At 34.5% G+C, this 23,664-nt stretch overlaps 1 protein-coding gene across 2 annotated transcripts; it reads right to left on the bottom strand.

Annotated features, from left to right (window-relative positions):
* Positions 1-4,124: 4,124 nt before the first annotated feature.
* Positions 4,125-16,782, bottom strand: LOC105749486 (zinc finger protein 483). Of its 2 annotated transcripts, XM_012542721.3 has the most exons (6): positions 16,450-16,782; positions 14,788-15,272; positions 13,487-13,566; positions 8,929-9,055; positions 8,213-8,308; positions 4,125-6,304 (listed from the first exon to the last, which is right to left on the bottom strand). In XM_012542721.3, exons 2-6 carry the CDS (start codon positions 15,170-15,172, stop codon positions 5,049-5,051), a joined length of 1,944 nt encoding a protein of 647 aa, XP_012398175.1. In that variant the 5' UTR covers positions 15,173-15,272; positions 16,450-16,782; the 3' UTR covers positions 4,125-5,048. The 2 variants fall into 2 exon arrangements, with proteins under 2 accessions (XP_012398175.1, XP_031798986.1); XM_031943126.1 differs by lacking the exon at positions 8,213-8,308.
* Positions 16,783-23,664: the final 6,882 nt, after the last annotated feature.

The raw sequence follows: 23,664 nt of genomic DNA, 5'->3' as shown, positions 1-23,664 counted from the left end.
TTTGAAAAAATAGGGATTGAAGGAGTCCTACCAAACTCCTTTTACAACACAGACATGGTACTCATACCTAAACCAGGTAGGCTGAAAACAGAGAAAGAAAATTATAGACCAATCTCCCTAATGAATATCGATGCCAAAATCTTAAATAAAATATTAGCAAAAAGATTACAGAAAATCATTCCCAGGATAATACACTATGACCAAGTAGGATTTATACCAGGAATGCAGGGCTGGTTCAATATCCAGGATAATACACTATGACCAAGTAGGATTTATACCAGGAATGCAGGGCACCATATGATCATCTCAATAGATGCAGAAAAAGCATTTGATAAAATCCAACATCCATTCCTAATAAAAACACTTGAGAGTATAGGAATAAATGGACTTTTTCTTAAAATCAAGAGCATATATTTAAAACTGTCAGTAAGCATCATATGCAATGGGGAAAAACTGGAACCTTTCCCAGTAAGATCTGGAGTGAAGCAAGGTTGCCCACTATCACCATTATTACTCAATATTGTATTAAAAAAACTAGCCTTGGCAATAAGAGTCGAGAAAGAGATTAAAGGAATTAGAGTAGGCAATGAGGAAACCAAACTATCACTCTTTGCAGATGATATGATGGTATATTTAGAGAACCCCAGAGATTCTACTAAAAAGCTATTAGAAATAATTCATAACTATAGCAAAGTTGCAGGATATAAAATAAACCCCCATAAATTCTCAGCATTTTTATACATCACCAACAAAATCCAACAGCAAGAGATACAAAGAGAAATTCCATTCAAAATAACTGTTGACAGCATAAAATATTTGGGAATCTATCTACCAAAGGAAAGTCAGGAATTATATGAGAAAAATTACAAAAAACTTTCTGCACAAATTAAGTCAGACTTAAATAATTGGAAAAATATTAAGTGCTCTTGGATAAGCCGAGCGAATATAATAATGACAATAGTCCCTAAACTAATCTATTTATTTAGTGCTATACCAATCAGACTTCCAAGAAAATATTTTAATGATCTAGAAAAAATAACAACAAAATTCATATGGAATAATAAAAGTTTGAGAATCTCAAGGGAATTAATGAAAAAAAAAAAAAATCAAATGAAGGTGGCCTAGCTGTACCTGATCTAAAACTATATTATAAAGCAACAGTCACCAAAACCATTTGCTATTGGCTAAGAAATAGATTAGTTGATCAGTGGAACAGGCTATATTCACAAGACAGAATAGTCAACTATAGCAATCTAGTGTTTGACAAACCCAAAGATCCTAACTTTTGGGATAAGAATTCATTATTTGACAAAAACTGCTGGGATAACTGGAAATTAGTATGGCAGAAATTAGGCATGGACCCACACTTAACACCGTATACCAAGATAAAATCAAAATGCGTCCATGATTTAGGCATAAAGAACAAGATTATAAATAAATTAGAGCAACATAGGATAGTTTATCTCTCAGACCTGTGGAGGAGGAAGAAATTTGTGACCAAAGATGAACTAGAGCCCATTATTGATCACAAAACAGAAAATTTTGATTACATCAAATTAAAAAGCCTTTGCATAAACAAAACTAATGCAACCAAGATTAGAAGGGAAGCAACAAACTGGGAAAACATCTTCACAGTTAAAGGTTCTGATAAAGGCCTCATTTCCAAAATATATAGAGAATTGACTCTAATTTATAAGAAATCAAGCCATTCTCCAAATGATAAATGGTCAAAGGATATGAACAATTTTCAGATGATGAAATTGAAACTATTACCACTCATATGAAAGAGTGTTCCAAATCATTATTAATCAGAGAAATGCAAATTAAGACAACTCTGAGATACCACTACACACCTGTCAGATTGGCTAAGATGACAGGAAAAAATAATGATGAATGTTGGAGGGGATGTGGGAAAACTGGGACACTGATGCATTGTCAGTGGAGTTGTGAATGAATCCCATCATTCTGGAGAGCAATCTGGAATTATGTCCAAAAAGTTATCAAACTGTGCATACCCTTTGACTCAGTAGTGCTACTACTGGGCTTATACCCCAAAGAGACACTAAAGAAGGGAAAGGGACCTGTATGTGCCAAAATGTTTGTGGTAGACCTGTTTGTAGTGTCTAGAAGCTGGAAAATAAATGGATGCCCATCAATTGGAGAATGGTTGGGTAAATTGTGGTATATGAATGTTATGGAATATTATTGTTCTGTAAAAAACGACCAGCAAGATGAATACAGAGAGGCTTGGAGAGACTTACATGAACTGATGCTAAGTGAAATGAGCAGAACCAGGAGATCATTATATATTTCAACAACGATACTGTATGAAGATATATTCTGATGGAAGTGGATTTCTTTGACAAAGAGACCTAACTCAATTTTAATTGATCAGTGATGGACAGAAGCAGCTACACCCAAAGAAAGAACACTGGGAAATGAATGTAAACGGTTTGCATTTTTGTTTTTCTTCCCGGGTTATGTTTACCTTCTGAATCCAATTCACCCTGTGCAACAAGAGAACTGTTTCGTTCTGCACACATATATTGTATCTAGGATATACTGCAACATATTTAACATATATAGGACTGCTTGCCATCTAGGGGAGGGAGTGGAGAGAGAAAGGGGAAAAATCGGAACAGAAGTGAGTACAAGGGATGATGTTGTAAAAAAATTACCCTGGCATGGGTTCTGTCAATAAAAAGTTATTATAATTAAAAAAAAAAAAAAAGAATTAGCATAATAATGAAGAAATGTTAGAAGCCTCCTAGAGGATAAAACAAGGATGTCCATTGTTACCACTATTATTTGGTATAGTTCTAAAGGTATTAGAGATTACATTAAGATAAAATTAAAGAAATTGAGGGAAGAAGCACAAAAAAAGAGGATAAAAAATTGTTATTCGAAGATGATATGGTGGTTTATTTAGAGAACCCTTAGAGGGTCAACTAAAAATTAATAAATAAAACAATACAGTAAAAGAATAGGACATAAAGTAAATCCACATAATTTACTTCTGTTGGACAGGTAGTCTGACAGACTATTAATAAAACCTTGTACAGATAGAAAAAGAAATTCCATTTAAAATAACTATGGAATTTTCAAATATCTTGAGTTCACCTGTCAACCATGCACAAGAATTACATGAATATGACTACAAAACAAAATCATCTTATGGAACAAAAAATCAAGGTTTTCAAGGGAAATAATGCATAATGTAGGAAGCTGGTCAACTGTATCAAATCTGAAGAGATACTATAAAACAGCAATCATCAATACTAGTTGATACTAATATAAGCAAATAAAATGACCAATGGAAGATATTAGGTATATAAGATCTAAAAGCAATCAAATATTATAGTAGCATAGTACTTAAAAAACTGAAGGTCATCAACTAATAAATTAAATGTTTCCCTAGATGACAAAAATTGCTGGGAAAACTAAAAAGTAGTCTGGCAGAAATTAGATGTTGTGGTTGAATGATTTTCAGTTATATCCAACTTTACAATCTTACTTGGGGTTTTCTTGGCAAAGATACTAGACTGGATTGCCATTTCCTTCTCCAGCTCATTTTACAGATGAGGAAACTGAGGCAAACAGGATTAACTGACTTGCTCAGGATCACAAAGCTAGGAAATTTCTGAGGCCACATTTGAACTCAAAAGTTGATAAAAATGACTCTTCCTGACTCTAGGTCCCTATTTACTGCACTACCCATCTGCCCTCAGAAATTATCATTTAATAAAACAATTGGAAAAGATATAATTTTCACAATAAGAGTTCTTGGCTAAAATGATAGAAACTACAAAAAAAGAAAATACATAATTTTGATATATGCATTTGAAAACTCTCTACAAAAATAAAATCAACCCAATTAGAATTAGAAAGGAAATGACTGAATGGGAGAATCTTTGGAGGACATTTTTCTCATAAAGATATGCTATTACATGGATATAAGAAATTAAGAACAAGAGTCATTCTCAAAAAAATAAATAAATAAATAAAGACCAACCTAAGAACAGGTGGTTCTCAAAAAAAAAAAAAAAAAAACTATCAACCACAATATGAAAAAAAATTCTAAATCTAAACTAGTAAATATAACAAGAAAAATGAAAATTAAAACAACTTTGAGGTTTTACTTTAGAGCCACTAATTTGGCAAAGATGATCAAAAAAAGAAATGACAATTGTAAAAGGAGCTGGAGGAAAAGAGGCACTCTAATCTACTCTTGGTGGAGCTATGAATTAGTTTGACCATTTTGGAAAGCAATTTGGAGCTATGCCTGAGAAGTCATTACATTTTGATCAATAACACCTCTACTACACACATACCCCAAAGAGAGCAACATTGGAAATGACTTATACATAAAAATATTTACTGCAACACTCTTTACTATAGCATAGGTCAGGAAATTAAAGAACTGAGAAATGCATATGGAATGTAACAACATTATTGAGATGTCATAACTGACAAAAGGTAAGGATTCAGAGAAACCTGGGAAGATATGAAAAGGTGGAGTGAAATGTCACCTTGGCAACAAAGTAATAAACAGAGATAAGAGTAAGACACATTTTGAAATATGGAGAATGTGTGGATTTATTTTACTTCATTATACTTTCATAAGGGAAAACTTTTATTTAGGATGGGTAAGTTAAAGCATGTGGAAGTGATGATGTGAGGAGAGAAATAAAAAGACAGAGAGAAGCATATCAAGAAAATGTTAGAAAAACATGCATTAAAAAAAAATTCAGAAAAGAACACAATACACAGGGTTATGTTAAACAATGTTTAATTTAATATACACTTGATTTGCAGTATTATATACAATCTTTTTTTCTTTGTATTTGAAAAAGTATGTTTCTCAAATTAATAAAAACAAAAAATAGGGAAGTAGAGATGATGAAAAGTTCAGCATAACTTCACCAAGCATGCAAAACTAATATATTCTTCTCTGAAGGGTAGCTAGCCTTTTAAATTATGGCAATGTTGTTAGACATAGGCTATTTAAAATTCAACCAAACACTTCAGTTCAATTCAAAAAACATTCATTAAGTCCCTACTATAATCAGGTTTTTCTCTCCAGTATGAATCCTCTGATGTCGTGTAAGGTGTGTCTTCCGGTTAAAACCTTTTCCACATTCATTACATTTATAGGGTTTTTCTCCAGAATGAATTCTTTGATGAATTTTAAACTGTGATATCTGACTGTAGGCTTTCCCACATTCATTACATTTATAAGGTTTCTCTGCAGAATGAACTTTTTGATGAGTATTTAGCTGCGAAATTTGGCTGTAAGCTTTCCCACATTCATTACACTTAAATGGTTTCTCTTGATTATGAGTGTGTTGATGTAGACTAAGGTGTGTGCTCCGGTTGAAGCCTTTCCCACATTCTTTACATTTATAGGGTTTTTCTCCAGAATGAATCCTCTGATGTTGAGTAAGTATTCCCCTCTTGGTAAAGGCCTTCCCACATTCATTGCATTTGTAGGGTTTCTCTCCAGAATGAATTCTCTGATGATCAGTAAGTATTCCTCGATTGGTGAAGGCTTTTCCACATTCATTACATTTATAAGGTCTTTCTCCACTATGAGTAAGCTGATGTTGAGTTACATGGGCCCTCTGGGTAAAAGCTTTTCCACATTCATAACACTTAAATGGTTTCTCTCCACTATGAGTAAGTTGATGTTGAGTAAGTTGTGCCCTCTGAGTAAAGGCTTTTCCACATTCATTGCACTTAAAGGGTTTTTCTCCAGAATGAATTCTTTGATGTCGAGTAAGGTTTGCCCATTTGGTGAAGGCTTTCCCACATTCATTACATTTATAAGATTTTTCTCTAGAATGATGGGTACGATGGAGATTAAGTTGTAAATCCTGACTGAAAACACTCCCAAATCCTTTATACTTGGAAGATTCCTCTTCTGCATAAATTTTTGGGCATTCAGATAGTTCTGAATTATCTTTGAATCTCTTGTCATGTATATCATATTTAGAGAAATTATTTACTAAAGGAATTCTCTGTTGTGTAATTAGCATTGAGCTCAGATTAAATCTTCTTCCAAATTCACTGTTTTTGAAACGTCTAACCTTATCTGGATTTTCCTCATGAGTGACTGTTCCTAGCTTCAAATGATTTCCCTGTTGGCCTTGATGCCACAACAACATGTCATAACATTTAAAGGCTTCTCCCAGTTCAAAGCTCCAGGAATTATGTCCTTTTATTGTGGCCTCCTGAGAGGAATCATCTACAGAAGTTTTCCACTTTGGAAATAACTCCTTAGCTTCAGAAGGTCCAGGGTCCCAATCTGGGGAGGGAAAAAGTTGTGTTGTTTTTTGTTTTTTTTTTAATATAAATATAACCCTTGCAAGGATAAAGAAATTTATTATCTTAGGAACGTAATAAAATGGAAGAACATGCTTATGATGAAATAACTGATCTTTCTATGGGTACCATTAGTAGAAAAAGTAATTTCCTAACAATAATCCTGTGAGGGTAGTGGTAAAAGTATTATCATCTTTTTGTTGTTGTTGATGAGAAAATTTTGAATCAAAGTGGTTTATTTATTTGCCACTCACACAGCTTTTAAGGAATGGAGTTGGGATCTGAATACAAGTCTTGTAATAAATCAGTTTCATGGTACATTCCCAATAGAATAAAGAATGTAAGTTTTTTACTACTTGTTCCACAGAGTTCTGGAAACCTAAAAAGACGATATAAATTACTTTCATTATTGACATCTGTCAATAAAGAATTGCTATGTTAAAGTTGCTCAAAAGGGGGAAAAATAAACAAAGGTCTAGAGTAAACAAAGGAGAAATTGATGAAGTATTATGAACAAGTAAAAACAAGATAAGATCAGACTGCAAGACCTCCATGTATACCTGTACTTTTCTAACGTATCATGAATAAAAGCATCAAATTAAATTTCTATGATAATAACATTATAAATCATATCATGATTAACCCTTTCACTCAACTACTAAAGAAAATCAAAACTTCTGAGCCAAAGAAGGAAATGGACTGCATAGGAAGGTGACAAGTTCCTATCAGAATATAAGTTCCCTGAGAGTAAAGAATATTTCATTCTCTGTATTTCTATTCTCAATACTTCATACATCTTAATAATACTTATTGGTTGACTGATTAAAAAAAAACTTCAAGTAGAGGCAGGATGACAATATAATGACTATGTTAACAGAAAGGAATTTGTTCAGATTTAGGTTGAGGTCTCATTCAATTCTGATACTTGAGATTCTGATCATACTACCCAATCTGTTTTTCTAGTCTCACTATACACAAAAAAATTTGATTTATCTCTGTTTCCTCACACATGATGTTTCATGTCCTGTCTCCAGAAGCTGTCCCTCTGTACCAGGAATGAATTTTCTCCACATCTCTGCCTCACAGAAACCTTTCAATACTCAGCTTAAGCACCAATATCTACAATAAATTTTTTCTAATTCCCTCAACTGTCAGGGTTGTTCCTCTCAAACTACCTTGAATTTATGTGCTTATAGTTAGATTTATATCCACACATACATACCCACATATCCATCCCCTTACTGTATCCTCTATTAGAATGCAATTCCTGTTAGTGAGATTGTTTCATTCGCTGTATTTGTTTTCCAAATGCCCAGCACCAAATAGTACTTACTATATATATATATATAGTACCTAATAAATATTCTGATCATCTTAAGAGGCAGAAAGGTTGACTCTGAATGAAAAGATTTCAGGATTTAAATATAAGAAATCAGTGATGCCTTTAACAGCAGTTTCCATAGATTAATGAATACTAAAATTGGGTTAAGAGAATGGAGGGGCAGCGAGTTGGTGCAGTGGGTAGAGCACCAGCCTCAATCAGGAGGATCTGAGTTCAAATCTGGCCTCAGACACTTAACACTTTCTAGCTGTGTGACCCTGGGCAAATCACTTAACCCCAACTGCCTCAGCAAAAAAAAAAAAAAAAAGAGAGAGAGAAAGAGAGAGAAGGGAAACTGAGAAAATGGAAGGCTATAGGCAAATACTATTTCTTAAAAATTGAAAATCTATGTAAGAAAAAGAGCTAATTAGACTCTGCCCTTTTCCAAATACCTGGAAAGTTTAGGGGAGTGATTCCTGGATCAACATTTCAAAGATGTTTTCTCCCTGACTGACCAGCTGATATATTGCTTGTAGTAAATTCCAAGCTGTTATCTTTTCATTCACTCACATAGATTGATGTCTCTTGGAGCCTCACTCTCCAGCATCCATGGCACTTCCATATGTTCTATCTGGGAGGTCACTTTTGATTTGGAAGTTGAGAGCCCTGATGTTAAGAAAAAAAAAAAAAAGGCAAATGGACATTCATCCTGAAAGGGAAAAAAATTATTCTAAAATACAGTTCAAATTTCTTTGATAGTGAGTGAAAAATTTCTTTGATAGTGAGTTGCCCAGGGTCACATAGCTAGGAAGTGTTAAGTGTCTGAGACCAGATTTGAACTCAGGTCCTCCTGACTTTAGGACTGGCGCTCTATCCACTGGGCCACCTAGCTGCCCCTATTTGTTCTTTTTAATAACAATGTACTAATATCAAATACCTGGAAGTTTATGAACTAGATTCTTGACAGAAAAGTAGGACATAGGTGAGCACAGGATGAGAAAAGGTTAGAATCATAATTGAGTAAACAATTTTATTGTCCAAATTTTAGTTCTATGGGGCAAAGATTTCTCATCTGAATACACAGAGCAAAAAAATCCCATGGTTTGATTAAAACAAAATTAAGGATCTCTAGTTTTCTACAAAACTAGAGTTTTTAAGGCAAAACTTTTTTTAAACTGTTTTTTAAGACAAAACTAACTTTGATATCAAAAGTCTTTAAAAAGATTGATGTTTTAAAAAAAAAAATTCAAAATCATAAATGTGGAGTCACTCGGGAGAAGATTTACCAAGAAAAACTAAGTTCCTATAGTTCTCCAACAGCACATCTCTGCAGAGGTCCTGCTGAACAGGTTCCAGTTGCTCCCACTCTTCCCAAGTGAAGTCAGGAGCCACATCCTTGAAAGTCACTGATTCCTAAAATAAATAAACAAATTAATGTTTTTCTAGGGTAAATTTCCTCTTTACACTTGCAGGAGAAGGTGGAGAGATGAACAGGGTGTATGGAAGACAATTCTGATATTGTTAAATTGCAAAGTGATTACAAATCATTTGTTTACTGCTTATCTCCCTTGTGTGCCATTTTATGTAAGACTTAGTGGGGAACAAAAGAAATATATGGACACCTGTTTTTTAAGAACTTAAATATTTTGAGGATCATTAAAGTCCATTAGCCAGGAAGAAATTGCCTCTCAAAATGTGCTTCTAAAACTTCATATTATTCAGTGATACCCTGGGATGTATGACACATATGAGTGTTAGTAACTTGTTTCCTAGTCTTCTAAGGAATAGCTACCCACTTTAAATAAGTATGTACTTTCTTCTTAAATCACTGAAACCTAGAGAACTAACAAAATTGTATTTTGTTGATCAACCACACTTTCTGATATTAATTTCCAAAAGAATACTAACACAGAAATGACTTCAGCATGAATTAAAGATAATTACCCAAGAAACACACCGGAAATTTATGACTACCACTACAAAAAAAAAAAAAAAAAAAAAAACAACAAAACCCCAAACTTTTTTTCAGAAATAAGAAAGATTTAAATAATTGAAAACATACTTGTTTATTTATGATTGAATCATAAAAATGACAGTGCTACTAAATTAATTTATATATCTAGTACCATTCCAATAAAAACATGAAAATTATTTTGTACAACAAAACAAAATAAAAATTTAATTCATCTGGATGAGCAAAAGGTCAAAAAATTTAAAGGAAAGAATGAAAAAAGTGGGAAGGAAATCTACCAGTACCATAATTCAAAATATATTAGAAAGCATTAATCTTCAAAATTCTTTAGTACTACTTAAAGAGTAAATAATATGATACAAATTAAGTGCAACTGAATATACTGTAGTCACAAAGTGTTTGATAAACCCAAGGATGCTAACTATTGATGTAAGGACTCCTTATTTGAAAAAAATTTTTCTAGGAAAACTAGAAAGCAGTATGGCACCACTTAAGTTTAGAACAATATCTTATACTATATATTACAAAAAGTTCCAAATGGATATATGACTTAAATATAAAATCTAATTTAATCTTTTAAAAAAACTTAGAAAAAGGAAAGATATATATCTTTTTTGTTGTTGTTGTTTGTTTGCTGACACAACTGGGGTTAGTGACTTGCCCAAGGTGACACAGCTAGGAGGGTTAAGTGTCTGAGATCAGATCTGAATTTAAATCCTCCTGACTTCAGGGTTGGTGCTCTATCCACTGCCCCACCTAGCTACCCCACCCCCCTCCCCGGAACTTTTGAAAATATGAATAGAGACCCAACAAGTGAAGGCATGATCACAAAACACAAAACAGACAATTCTGTTATATAAAGTTGAAAATTGTATTGTGATAGAGATGGAAAAAAAAAAGGAAAAGAGCATCAATGAAACATTTAAACTTGCAAAGAAAAGAGTAAAAGAAGTTCAGAAGGGGATATAAGCAAGCAGTGTAATATAGATACTATAATGTTAAATTCTATATTTAACTTCAACAACAATACTATATGATGACCAGTTCTGATGGACCTGGCCATCCTCAGCAACGAGATCAACCAAATCATTTCCAATGGAGCAGTAATGAACTGAACCAACTATGCCCAGAGAAAGAACTTTGGGAGATAACTAAAAACCATTACATTGAATTCCCAATCCCTATATTTTTAGGTCTAGGGGAGGGGGTGGGGGGTAAGAGGTGAAAAATTGGAACAAGAGGTTTGGCAATTGTTAACGCTGTAAAGTTATCCATGCATATAACCTGTAAATAAAAGGCTATTAAATAAATTAATTAATTAAAAAAAAAATAAAGTTTAGGTATCTCTTGTCTAAGAGCTACTTAAATGAGAGTAATAAAGACTCTTCCCATAAAAAAAAAATTCTATATTTAAAAATAATTAAACATAAAAGATTTAGTGTTATATAAAATTGTTTTTCTATTATTTTATATGTAAAGATTCAAGTTAATGTTTTTAATTTTTTTAAGATAGCTTTTTATTTTTCAAAATATATGCAAAGATAGTCTTAAACATTTACCCTTGCAAAACCTTATATTCCTAATTTTTCTCCCTTCTTTCCCACCTCCTCCTTTCCCTAGACAGCAATAATCCGATAAAGGTTAAATATGTGCAATTTTTCTAAACATATTTCCACATTTATCATGTAGAGAAAAAAAGAAAAAATAAGTAAACAAACAAACAACAAAAGGTAAAAATATTATGCTCCACATTCCACATTATTATCCACATCCAGTCTCCATAGTCCTCTCTCTGTATGTGGATGGCTCACTCCATCACAAGTCCAATAGACTTTGTTGAAAAAAGCCTAGTGCATTAGAGTTGATCATCACAAAATCTTGTTGTTGCTGTGCACAATGTTCTCATAGTTCTGCTCACTTCACTCAGCATCAGTTCATATAAGTCTTTCCAGGGTTTTTTGAAATCAGCCTGCTCATCATTTCTTAAAGAACAATAATATTCCATTACATTCATATACCATAATTTATGAAGCCATTCCCCAACTGATGAGCATCCACTCAGTTTCCAGTTCCTTGCCACTACAAAAAAAGGTTGCTACAAACACTTTTGCAATGTGTTTTTCCCTTTTTTATGATTTCTTTTGGATTACAGACCCAGTAAAAACACTGATAGATCAAAGAGTATGCAGTTTGATAGTTCTTTGGCTACAGTTCCAAATTGCTCTCCAGAATGGTTGGATCATTTTACAACTCCAACAATGTATTATTGTCCCAATTTTCCCACATCCCCTCCTACATTTATAATTATCTCTTCCTGTCATCTTAACCAATCTGAGAGGTATAAGAAGGTACATCAGAGTTGTCTTAATTTGTACTTCTCTAATCAATAGTGATTTAGAGCATTTTTTCTTATGACTATAGATGGTTTTAACTTCATCATTTGAAAACTGTCTATTCATATCCTGTGACCACTTATCAACTGGAGAATGGTTTGTATTCTTAAAAATTTTTGTCAATTCTATATATATTTTAGAAATGAGGTTTTTATCAAACTCACTGAACATAAAATTTTTTTCCAAATTTTCTGCTTCCTTTCTAATCTTGATTGGCTTGTTTTTCATTTTAAATTTTTTTTTAAAAAAGTATTATTGAAGGCTGATTCAAACAGGGAATATCACTAGAAAACAGAATTTTCTCTGTGGGATATTTAGCTATCAGGATGTGCCACATATCCCAGGAGAAAATAGAGTTTCCAATTTCTAGAATAAGGCCTTTGATTGAGATAAAAGTCCCAAGAAAAGGGGGAAAAAATGTGTCTATACATGTGTAAAATTAGATCAAAAGGGGAAAAAACATGAGGGGAAAAAAGCAAACAACAAAAAAGGTGAAAATATTATGCTTTAATCTATCTTCAGTCTCTTTGCTGATCCAGCAGTGTATCTACTGGGTCTGTATCCCAAAGAGATCACAAAAAGGGAAAAGGGGGGCAGTTAAGTGTTGTAGTGGATAGAGCACCAGGCCTGAAATCAAGAGGACCTAAGTTCAAATCTGGTCTCAGACAACTTAACAGTTCCTAGCTGTATGATCCTGAGCAAGTCATTTAACCCCAATTGCCTCAGCAAAAAAAAAGAAAAAAAAAGGAAAAAGGACCTATATGTGCCCTTTTTGTAGTGACAAGGAACTGGAAACTGAGTGGATATCCATCAGTTGGGGAATGATTGAATAAGTTATGGTATGTAAATGTAATGAAAAATTATTGTTCTATAAGAAATGATGAGCAGGCTGATTTCAGAAAATCCTGAAAAGATTTACATGAACTGATGATACTAAGTGAAATGAGCAGAACAAGAGCACATTTTACATAGCCATCACAAAATTATGCGATTATCATCTGTGTTGGACTTGGCTCTTTTTCAGCAATGAAGTGATTCAAAGTAATTTCAACAGACTTGCGATGGAAAAAGCCATCTGCATCCAGAGAAACTATGGGAGACTAACTGTGCATCAAAGGATATTTTCACCTTTTGTTGCTGTTGTTGTTTGTTTTCTTTCTCATGGTTTTTTACCTCTATTGATCTGACTTTTCTTGCAAAGCGTGACAAATATGGAAATATGTTTAGAAAAATTGCACACGTTTAGCCTATATTGGATTACTTACTGTTTAGAGGAAGGGGTAATGAGGACGGGAGGGAGAAAAATTTGAAACAGAAGTTTTTTGCTAAGGTGAGTGATGAAAACTATCTTTGCATGTATTTGGAAAATAAAAAGTTATAAAAAATATTTTTTAAATAACTGTAAACAAAAAAACAAAAAAAAGAAAGGTGTCTATACTGATGACCATAGTGAGAAAGGGAAAGGGCAATGCATCTCACCAGAAATTTGGTTACTGGGAACATTTCTTCCTTCTCTGTGCTTTCTTCTTGAAGAAGAGAAGAATCACAGGAACATGAAACTGTGGAGAAAGGATGGGAACAAGACTAACCCTAAGGCTCTGACATTTTTAGAGAGAATGGCACGCACAACATAAAAATATAATATTGTTCTTGTGGTCAAGGCAAGTTTCCAAGGATAGAATTCTGCTTCATGGGAAATGTTAAGATTTAACTATTCAGTCTCCAACGCCATCTGCAACATGTAATTCTGGATCTTTCCATAGTTATATGCCCATTTGAGGAATTATTATTGTGCCAAAATGATAGAATATAGAATGAATCAAATGGCTGACATCCTTGCAGAAAATGGCTTTATAGGAAATTGAATTTTTTTATCTATGAAAAAGTAGTTTACTTATAGTAGTAATGTGGAACAGAGAATAAATTTAACCTATATAAACTTTCTATGTGACCTCGAGCAAGACAGAGGATCTTACTGAACTTTAATTTTTTCCATCTGTACAACTAGGATACTTGTATATGCTTTACTGCTTTGTCTTCCTTAGAATTAGCATAGCACCTGGCACATAGTAAGCTCTAGTAAATCCTTGTTAAATGACTGAGCTCAAAGGGCCCTTAGAAGATTAAAAGAATTATTAATGCAAAATAATAGGATGAACCTAACACTCAAGTCATTATATTCCTGGATGCTCATGCCAAATATGTGGTCCTCAGGTCAATACTGCCTGCAATACTGCCAAAACCAGAGTAAAATGTAATTAGGAAATATTTAACAAAATAAATGAAAATACAATGGAACACAGATAATGTTAATATGATTTTCTATGTCAATATGTGGCCTGCAGAATTCTTTTGTATATCTAGGCCTCATTTGTATTTCAGTTTGACATAACTGTTTTGGAGAACACTGTGTGAAAGTATACAGGAAGATGAATAGTTGGATTGTGCCTGATATCTATACACTTACAAGAATAGCATTGTAAAAATGCTATTTTGTGGTCATGTGCCTTGCATCTAGTGAACCTGTAAGATAGAGCTGACTGGATGCCACAAGAAAAGAGGACCAATATTGGAATTAAAAAGGCTCTTACTTATTCTTCTCAAAAAGCTAAATAGTGCCTGCTTCCTCCTCCATGAAATGGAAAACTTCTTTCTCTCCTATTTTATCCCTTTACTACTGTTTCTCCACAGACCCCTCTGAAACCCTGTATTGTCTATTTCTCCCTATTAACACTCCAAAGACACTTTGCTCTTTCCCTCTATTCTTCTGTAGCTCTCACCTTCCTCCTCAAGGATTTGGGTCAAATCTTCCACCAGGGTGACCACTTCCTCAATATTCTCTGGACACTGTGATTTCACCCAAATCCGGATCTCACTGGGCAAGATGGTCAAGAATTGCTCTAGCACCAGCAGCTCCAGGATCTGTTCCTTGGAGTGAAGCTCGGGCCTCAGCCACTGAAGGCAGAGTTCCCAGAGTTGGTTCACAGCTTCACGGGGTCCAGCCTTCTCCGGGTATGGAAAACATCTGAAGTTCTGGCGAGAAGCTTCTGGATTAAATTTTTTCTCTCTTCCTATGGTGGTATATACTTTCAGGGCTCTGTTTTGTTCTTGTACATCCAAGTTTGGGGGATTCAAGGGAACAGTCATCTTACTCAGAGCCAGCATCTTTCTACTGGAACTACCACGATGGACTTCAAATCTGCATTCTTAGCAATCAGTTTTCCTCAGACTCAGGCTGAATGTCTTCATTTATTTCTGGGTAAAGCTGAGAAATAAATATATAATAATTAATATATATATAATATAATAATAATATATAATAATTAGTTGGAGGGAGGAAGGGGTCCCAGTTATATCTTCATACTTCATACATGTGGACATACAAAAGACCCAAAAAGTGGTGATAGACAATAATAAAATACTAAGTTAAGCATGTTGCTAAGTTCTCAGCATTGGCTCAAGTTCACATAAAAGATCATAGCTAATGAGTATTTTATTTACAGAATAGTCACTTTACAAATATCTTGTCAACTATAGAATAAGTCTTATTTATCTGCATTGTACAGATGAAGAAACAGATTCAGTAAGGCTGACTTAATCAACTCCCCGCCGTGTTGCTCAGAGCTGAAAAATATATACATTTTGCATGGTTGATGAACTTTACATGGGAGGAGTCAATCTTATTTATCTATGCATCTGTTATAATAACTTACCAAAAGTGTATGTCATTGAAAAAAAAAAAGGCACGCTATATCATCGTTTGCACAACAGAACGATCTAAGTTACTTAAGAATGGTGTCAAGTACAAAGTTGCTTAGCAAAAAGAGTTCCAATGGAATAGCACCTCTCCATCCATTCCCAGACTGGCCTTCACGTCACATGTCAGCGCTCTCGGGCCTTCAGTCTTTGCAGAGAAACTGCCAACTTGAATTGGTCCAGGGCACTTAGTGACAGAATCACAGGGCATGTGATCTTATATTGGAGTCGATGTAGGCTCCCGTACTGATGGGATCACAGGTGCAGTCCCTAACCTAATGGTTATAGATTTAAAGCTGGAAACCCCCCCATTTCTTCTCCTTTCCCCACCCCCATTTCACAAATGAGCAAACTGAAACGGAAGTTAAATAACACAGGTAATTAGCATCTGGCACCAGATCCGAGCTCAGGTCTTCCTGCCAACAAACCCGGGTTCGAGCACAGCACCAGCAAGGCGCTTACTCTGCGTCCCGCAAAACGATCTCATTTCACAATACATTTTGGGCCTCGAATTGCCAAGGGTGGAGAGCAAAGGCCCATTGTCAAACCAGCTTCTGCCGGGAAACCTGCTTCCTTCCCATGCCTCAAGAAAGGCCGCTCCCTCATCCCGGCGGAGCACAAGCTCCTCGGCGCCTCTCGCGCATCTTTCCCCCCGCTCCCGGATCTCTCGCCCTCCGCCAGCTCACCCGGCAGGGGCTCCTTCTCCGGCCAGTCTCTGTTCCTACGTGCGCGGAGCTAAATTAGGTGGAGACGGAGACGACTAACATACGGAGAGCAGGTGAGGACAAAACTGCCCAGCGCAGAAGATGCCTGCTCGCCTGAACAGCTGAGGCTCGCAGAGCCGCAAACTCTCCCGTCGCTCTTCCCGCCGCCAGAACGAACAGAAACACCCCCTACACACACATACGCGCTTTGCACGAGCCCAAGGGCAGAGACAGACGCTCGCGTCGCCAGTGTCTGTGGATCTGATCCGTTTAACGTGACGGTAATAAGGCCGGCCGCATCATCTGATGCGTGTTGTCAAGGCACGGATTGACGCTTGCCTGAACTCAGCCGGTTTGAACTACGATTCCCAGAATCCTCCGGGCACTGATTCTAAAGCTTGGGATGAATGCAAAGAGTTGCGGACGGAGTGGGGGTTCAGAAAATCTGTTTTTCAGCCCGACATTTATGTCTGGGTAGTGCTTTTCAGAAGTTCTTTGGGTAGGAAACGATGAAAGGAAAAGGAAGAGATTCTTAGAAGCCAATGGTTAGAGGGGGAGGGAATTAAGAGGGAGGACATACCGTGAAGAAAAATAGAATGGAGAGAAATATGAAGCTAGTAATTATAGTTATAACTTTGAATGTGATGAATTCACCCATAAAACGGAAATAGGTTAGAGTGGATTAAAAACCCAAATCTGACTACATGTTTTTTTTAAATGAAAGATACAAAGAGTAGAACTATATAAAATACAGAGCAGAATTTATTATGCTTCAGCTGAAACCAAAAAAGCAGAGGTAGTAATCATGATCTCAAAATTAAAGCTAAAATGAATTTAATTTAAAAAGATAAACAGGGAAACTATATATATATATATATATATATATATATATATAGTTTATATTACATATAATATATATATAATATATATATCATAAGTTAAAAAATACCATAGATAATGAAGTAATATTAATAGTAAATCTATATGCTCCAAATGCTATCACATCCATATTTTAAAAGGAAAAGATGTATTCAATGTCATACCAATCATACTCCCAAGAAATTATTTTATAGATTTAGAAAAAAAAAAATGACAAAAGTTCATCTGGAAGAACAAAAGGTCAAAAATTTCAAGGGAATTAATGAAAAAAATGCAAATGAAGTTGGCCTAGCTGTGCCAGACCTAAAACTATATTATAAAACATCGGTCATCAAAACCATTTGGTACTGGCAAAGAAATAGAATAATTGATTGATGAAATAGGTTAGGTTCACAGAATAAAATAGTCAATGACTATGGTAATCTAGTGTTTGACAAACCCAAAGACTCCAGCTTTGGGGATGAAAACTCACTATTTGACAAAAACTAATGGGAGAATTAGAAACTAGTATGGCAGAAACTAGACATTGATCCACACCTACCACACTATACCAAGATAAGGTCAAAATGGGTTCATGATTTAAATAGAAAGAGTGATATTATAAGCAAATTAGAAGAACAAAGGATAATTAACCTCAGATCTGTGGAAAAGAAAGGAATTTGTGGCCAAAGAAGAACTGCAGTTCATTACTAAACACAAAATAGATAATTATATTAAGTTAAAAAGGTTTTGTACAAACAAAACTAATGCAGGCAAGATTAGATGGAAAGCAATAAACTGGGAAAACATTTTTACATTCAAAAGTTCTGATAAAGGCCTCATTTCTAAAATATATGGAGAATTGACTCAAATTTATAAGAATTCAAGCCATTCTCCAATTGACAAATGATCAAAGGATATGAACAATTTTGAGATGAAAAAATTAAAACTATTTCTAGTCATATGAAAAGATACTCTAAACCACTATTGATAAGAGAAATGCAAATTAAGACAACTCTGAGACGGCACTACACACCTCTCAGATTGGCTAAGATGACAGGAAAAGAGAATGACAAATATTGGAGGGGAAAACTGGACACTAATACATTGTTGATGGTGTTGTGAATGGATCCAACCATCCTGGAGAGCAATTTGGAACTATGTCCAAGGGGCTATCAAAATGTGCATACCCAGTGTTTCCACTGGGCTTATAGCCCAAAGAGATCTTGAAGGAGGGCAAGGGACCCACACTTCAAACATGTTTGTGGCAGCCCTTTTTGTAGTAGCAAGAAACTGGAAACTAAATGGATGCTCATCAGTTGGAGAATTTATAAAACTTAGCAGTTTTATAATCTGAAATCATTAGCAGAATGATTTCAAAGAACACTAGAGAGACTTACATGAACTAAGTGAAATGAGCAGAACCAGGAAATCACTATACTGCAACAAGATTATACAATAATCAGTTCGGATTGATGTGGGTCTTTTCAACAATAAGATGATTCAGACCAGTTCCAATGATCTTGTGATGAAGAGAGCCATCTACATTCAGAGAGAAGACTGTGGGAACTGAGGGTGGATCACAACATAGCATTTTCATTCTTTTTGTTGTTTGCTTGCATTTTATTTTCTTTCTCATATTTTTCCTTTTTGATTTAATTTTTCTTGTGCAGTACAATAATTGTATAAATATGTATGCATACATTAGATTTAACATATATTTCTATCATGTTTAACATATATTGGACTACTTGTCATTGGGGAAAGCATAAGGGAAGGGAGGGAAAATTGGAACACAAGGTTTTGCAAGGGTTAATGTTGAAAAAATGTCTATGCATATGTTTTGAAAATAAAAAACTTTAATAAAAAAAAGGAAAAGTTAAATTAATTACAAGTGGAAACAGAAAACTTTAATAGTGAGTGGCTTCAACCTTCCCCTCTCAGAATTAGATAAAAAAAAATAAGAAGTCAAGGAGATGAATACACTCTTAGATAAACTTAGATATATGATAGATACTTTTTTTTTTCTTAGCAGTACATAGTAGCTAGCTTTACAAAAATTGATCATACATTAAGATACAAAAACTTTATAGATAAATGCACAAAAGCAGAAATATTAAATGCATCCTATTCAGATCATAATGCAATAAAATTATATTTTTAAGGGATCATGGAAATACTAAAAATTAATCAGAGACTAAATAATTTAATCATAAAGAATGAGTGAGTTAAGGAATCAATCATAGAAACAAATAATTTCATTAAAAAGAACGATAATGATGAAGCTTCTAGGGAAATATAGTGGTGGTTTTGGGGTCCCCTGACTTTGGGCTTCTGTTCTGGCAATCTATCTGATTCGAAAGTCCTCTTACTTTCACACACACACACACACACACTCACATCCAACCTAGGATTGCTATTGTTTTGACAATCTGCTTGATTCCAGAGACCACTCCTCAATTCATTGCTGACTGATAATCTTGTCAGCAAGAACCAAATTCCAAAGAATTTATGAGCCATAGAATTAGTATATCAATGATTGAAAGCTGGATATGTCTCCTTGCTTCTGTTTCCTTGCTAATTTCTTTTTTAGAAATTCAGCTCATTTTGTAATGGCATTACTAGCAAGCCACAGACAGAAGGGGAAGTCTTGGTAAGGTATAAGATCCTTCAGTTTAGGGGAACCTGCTGACAATGTCTAGTTCGGCTTCCCATCTCCTCTAAGAGCTCTTGGCATTCCTGAGAAGTCAGGGTGACAACCTGTGTTCTACTTGAAGCAAGGGATACTTATAGTAAGGAAAATTTACATATCAATAGCAGGGTGCTTATAGTTAGCACTTGAGCAGTGTGCAGTGGTGAGGTAATGGTACTATAGTTGGTACTTGTTCAGTGTGCTGTGGTGATGTAATTGTATTAAGGTATTTAGGGGCTGAGAGGACTTGAAATAAACAGACTCCATCTTTGACCATCCTCATGGGTTCCAGCTTCATCACTCCTCCACTAAGACCAAGGACTTGGACTGGTCCCAAGATTCTTAGGGGATCTAGAAAACACACTACAGCATTACGTACATTAAACTTTGCCCCTTGACTAGGAAATGGGTTCAAACCTGCAAATTCTTTTGAGACACCTCATGACACCAATCTATGACCCCAACTTTTGGGGTCCCCTTTCCCAACCTCAACAATGAGACAACATACTAAAATCTGTATTATGTTCAAAAGCAATAATCAGAGGAAAAAGTATATCTCTAAATGCTTTCATCAGTAAAATAAAGAACAGACCAATGAATTGTCTCCAATTTTTTAAAAAACTAAAATAAGAACAACTTTTGTATTCACGATTAAATACCAAATTGGAAATCCAAATTAAGATGAGATTAATAAAACTGAATGTAAGAAAATCATTGTATTAATAAAAGTAGGAGTTGGTTTTATGAAAAAAATAAAATAAAATAGACAAACCATTGGTTAATATGATTTTTTTTTAAAAAGAGAAAAAAATCAAATCAGTAGTAACAAAAATGGAAAGGATGAATATACCACTAAAGAAGAAAAAATCAAAGTAATTATTAGGAGATATTTTGCCCAATTATATACCAATAAATTTGACAATTTAAGTGAAATGGAAGAATACTTACAAAAATATAAGCAGCCTAGATTAACAGAAGAGGAAATTCAATTTTTAAACAAACTTATTTTAGAAAAAAAAAATTGAACAGGTCATAAATGAGCTTCTTAAGAAAAATGCAAAAGGACCAAATGGATTTACAAGTGAATTCTACCAAACATTTATAAATCAATTAATTCCAATATTAAATAATTTGGATATTTCTCAAAAAAGGTACTCTACCAAACTCCTTTTTATGTTACAAAAAGGGTGTTGAAGAAAAATATAGACCAATTTCACTAATGAATACGGATACAAAAATCCTAAATAAAAAACACTAGCTAAGAAACTACAATAATATGTCACAAAAAATTATACATTGTGACCAAATACGATGTATACCAGGAATTTAGGGATGGTTTAATATAAGGAAGACTATTAACATAATTATTCATATCAATAACAAAAGTTTAGAAATCACATGATTATATCAATGGATGTAACAAAACTTTTAACAAAATACAATACTCATTCCTATTTTTTAAAAAATGAAAGCATAGGTATAAATGGATTTTTCTTTAAAATGATAAGAAGCATCTACCTAAAACGATCATCAAGTATTATTTATAAACTAGAAGTCTTCCCAGTAAGATGAACTCATTATTAACAATATTATTTAATGCTACATTAGATATTCTAACAAGAGCAATAGGAGAAGAAACAGAAATTGAAGGAATCAAAATGGGCAAGAATTACAGAGTTTGCACTTAAAAGTTGATGCTTGGGTTGCAGTGGGTTAGTGGAGAGGAGAAGATTACTCTCAGGTTCTTGAAGTAAAACCTTGGGGCTGAGCTCCTAACACTACATTTCACAAGCCCCTACTAATGTGCTTCCCATTAACAATCAGCCAATAGACAAAATTAGATCTTAGAATATTACTACTAATGGCAGCTATAAAACATTTCCCCCTAAATCTGGAGTATACTTTCCCAAAAATATGTGGGAAGAATGGGCTCAGATTTAGAGTATAATGATACTGGAGCTATATATAGAACACATGTGGCTAAAGCAACTCGCAATATCTGGTACCCATAGGGCTTGGAAATCCCTGCTCTTTTCAACTTCAGGATTTCTGAGCTACTTAGGTCTAAAACATTAAATTTCACAGTAATCTGGTGAGCCCCTGAGAACAAAGAAGTATCAGGCTGCCAGTTGGCCTTGTCATTTCCAGTGAGTAGTTGTGGCACTTTCAGGCCAGGAAATTTAGTCTTCATCCCCATTCCAAAATAAAAATTCAAATTTTTAAATAGTTTGTGTATGTGTGTGTACACATACATGCAAGTGCATGTACACACACACACACACACACACATACATCTATGTTAAGTTTACAAGGTAGCAACAAAATTGATCTAGTTGTATGCCTTTTGGGGAGTTTTTTCCCCTGTGTATTTAAAAACAATTATACTACTGATTTATTTTCTATCAGAAATTATACTCCAAACTCCAGGATGCTGAGCTCCAAGTGAGATTTTTTATCTCACTTAGATCCAGGTTCACTACACCATTTACCATTCCTCTCTATGCCATGCCTCAGTGCAATTCTCTTCCCCTTCTTTCCAACTTTAGCTCAGTTATCAGTAATCAAACCAACACTACAATTTCTGTAAAGAATATGATAATCAATAAACCCTACTCCCTATATGTATATTTCTTTTTTTTTTTTTTTACTGTAGTAAGTTTATCTATTTTTTAATACATATTACTTTATGAATCATGTTCGGAGGAAAAAATCAGAGCAAAAGGGAAAAACTATAAGAGAAAAAAAAAAACAGAAAAAAGAAGTAAGTATAGCATATGTTGACTTATATTCAGTCTCCTTAGTTCTTTTTCTGGATACAGATGGCATTTTCTGTGCAAAGTCTATTGGGATTGCTTTGGATCACTGAACTATTGAGAAAAATCAAGTCTTTCATAGTTGATTATCACACATTCTTGTTATTGTTGATTCCAGAGACCACTCCTCAATTCATTGCTGACTGATAATCTTGTCATTATCAGTGACAAGCAGTGTCCTGCTTGTTTTGCTCAGCATCAGTTCATGTAAATCTTTTCAGGTCTTTCTATAATCAGCTTGTTCATCATTTTTTAATAGAACAATAATATTTCATTACTTCATGTGCCACAACTTGTTTTGCCATTTCCCAGTTGATAGGCATATGGTTATTTCTTTATTAGAATGTAAGCTCCATGAAACCAAGTGCTGTTTTTGTATCTTCTTGGGAGACAGTGAACTCTTGTCTTTGTCTACTAGTAGCTCTGTGCTAGCACCTAGGATACCTTAGAATCAGCCAGAGTCAGGATAACCAAAAGTTCTTAGTCTTTATTCTTGGTCTTTAGGGGTAGAAGTGAAGGGGATGGAAGTAGGATCTGCAGAACTGCCTTCTTAGTCCACCTCCAAAGTGCCTCTGGCTAGTCTTACTCCACCTCCTAGTCCCTCCTACAATTCTCTGTATACACCAATCATCGAGCCAGCACAGGAGGGAAGGGCCATTTTCCAAGCATATGCCCACAGAATATTGTCCAATCAGTTAGCCTCAAGTGCTCAGCTGTCCTGACCTCAGTGCATTGACTCAAGAGTTTCAGCCCTCTACAATTCTCTTTGGTCCTATTGTTCAAAGTCTTTTAGATTGTGTATATGGACTACTGATCTCTGTAATGATGATATTT

This window comes from Sarcophilus harrisii, chromosome 1 (assembly GCF_902635505.1).
Source record: "Sarcophilus harrisii chromosome 1, mSarHar1.11, whole genome shotgun sequence".
Taxonomy (NCBI): Eukaryota; Metazoa; Chordata; class Mammalia; order Dasyuromorphia; family Dasyuridae; genus Sarcophilus; species Sarcophilus harrisii.
The sequence above is the reverse complement of the archived record's forward strand: the minus strand, read 5'-3'. Positions and strand labels throughout refer to the sequence as shown.

What these genes read in the sequence shown, in the direction of transcription:
- LOC105749486 (XM_012542721.3), bottom strand. Translation starts at nt 15,172, where the DNA reads ATGCTGGCTCTGAGTAAGATGACTGTTCCCTTGAATCCCCCAAACTTG. An exon ending in CCAAATCCTTGAGGAGGAAG is followed by an intron (nt 13,567 to 14,787) that starts GTGAGAGCTACA and finishes CTTTCTCCACAG; the next exon opens with TTTCATGTTCCTGTGATTCT. An exon ending in TAGGAACTTAGTTTTTCTTG is followed by an intron (nt 8,309 to 8,928) that starts GTAAATCTTCTC and finishes TCTTAACATCAG; the next exon opens with GGCTCTCAACTTCCAAATCA.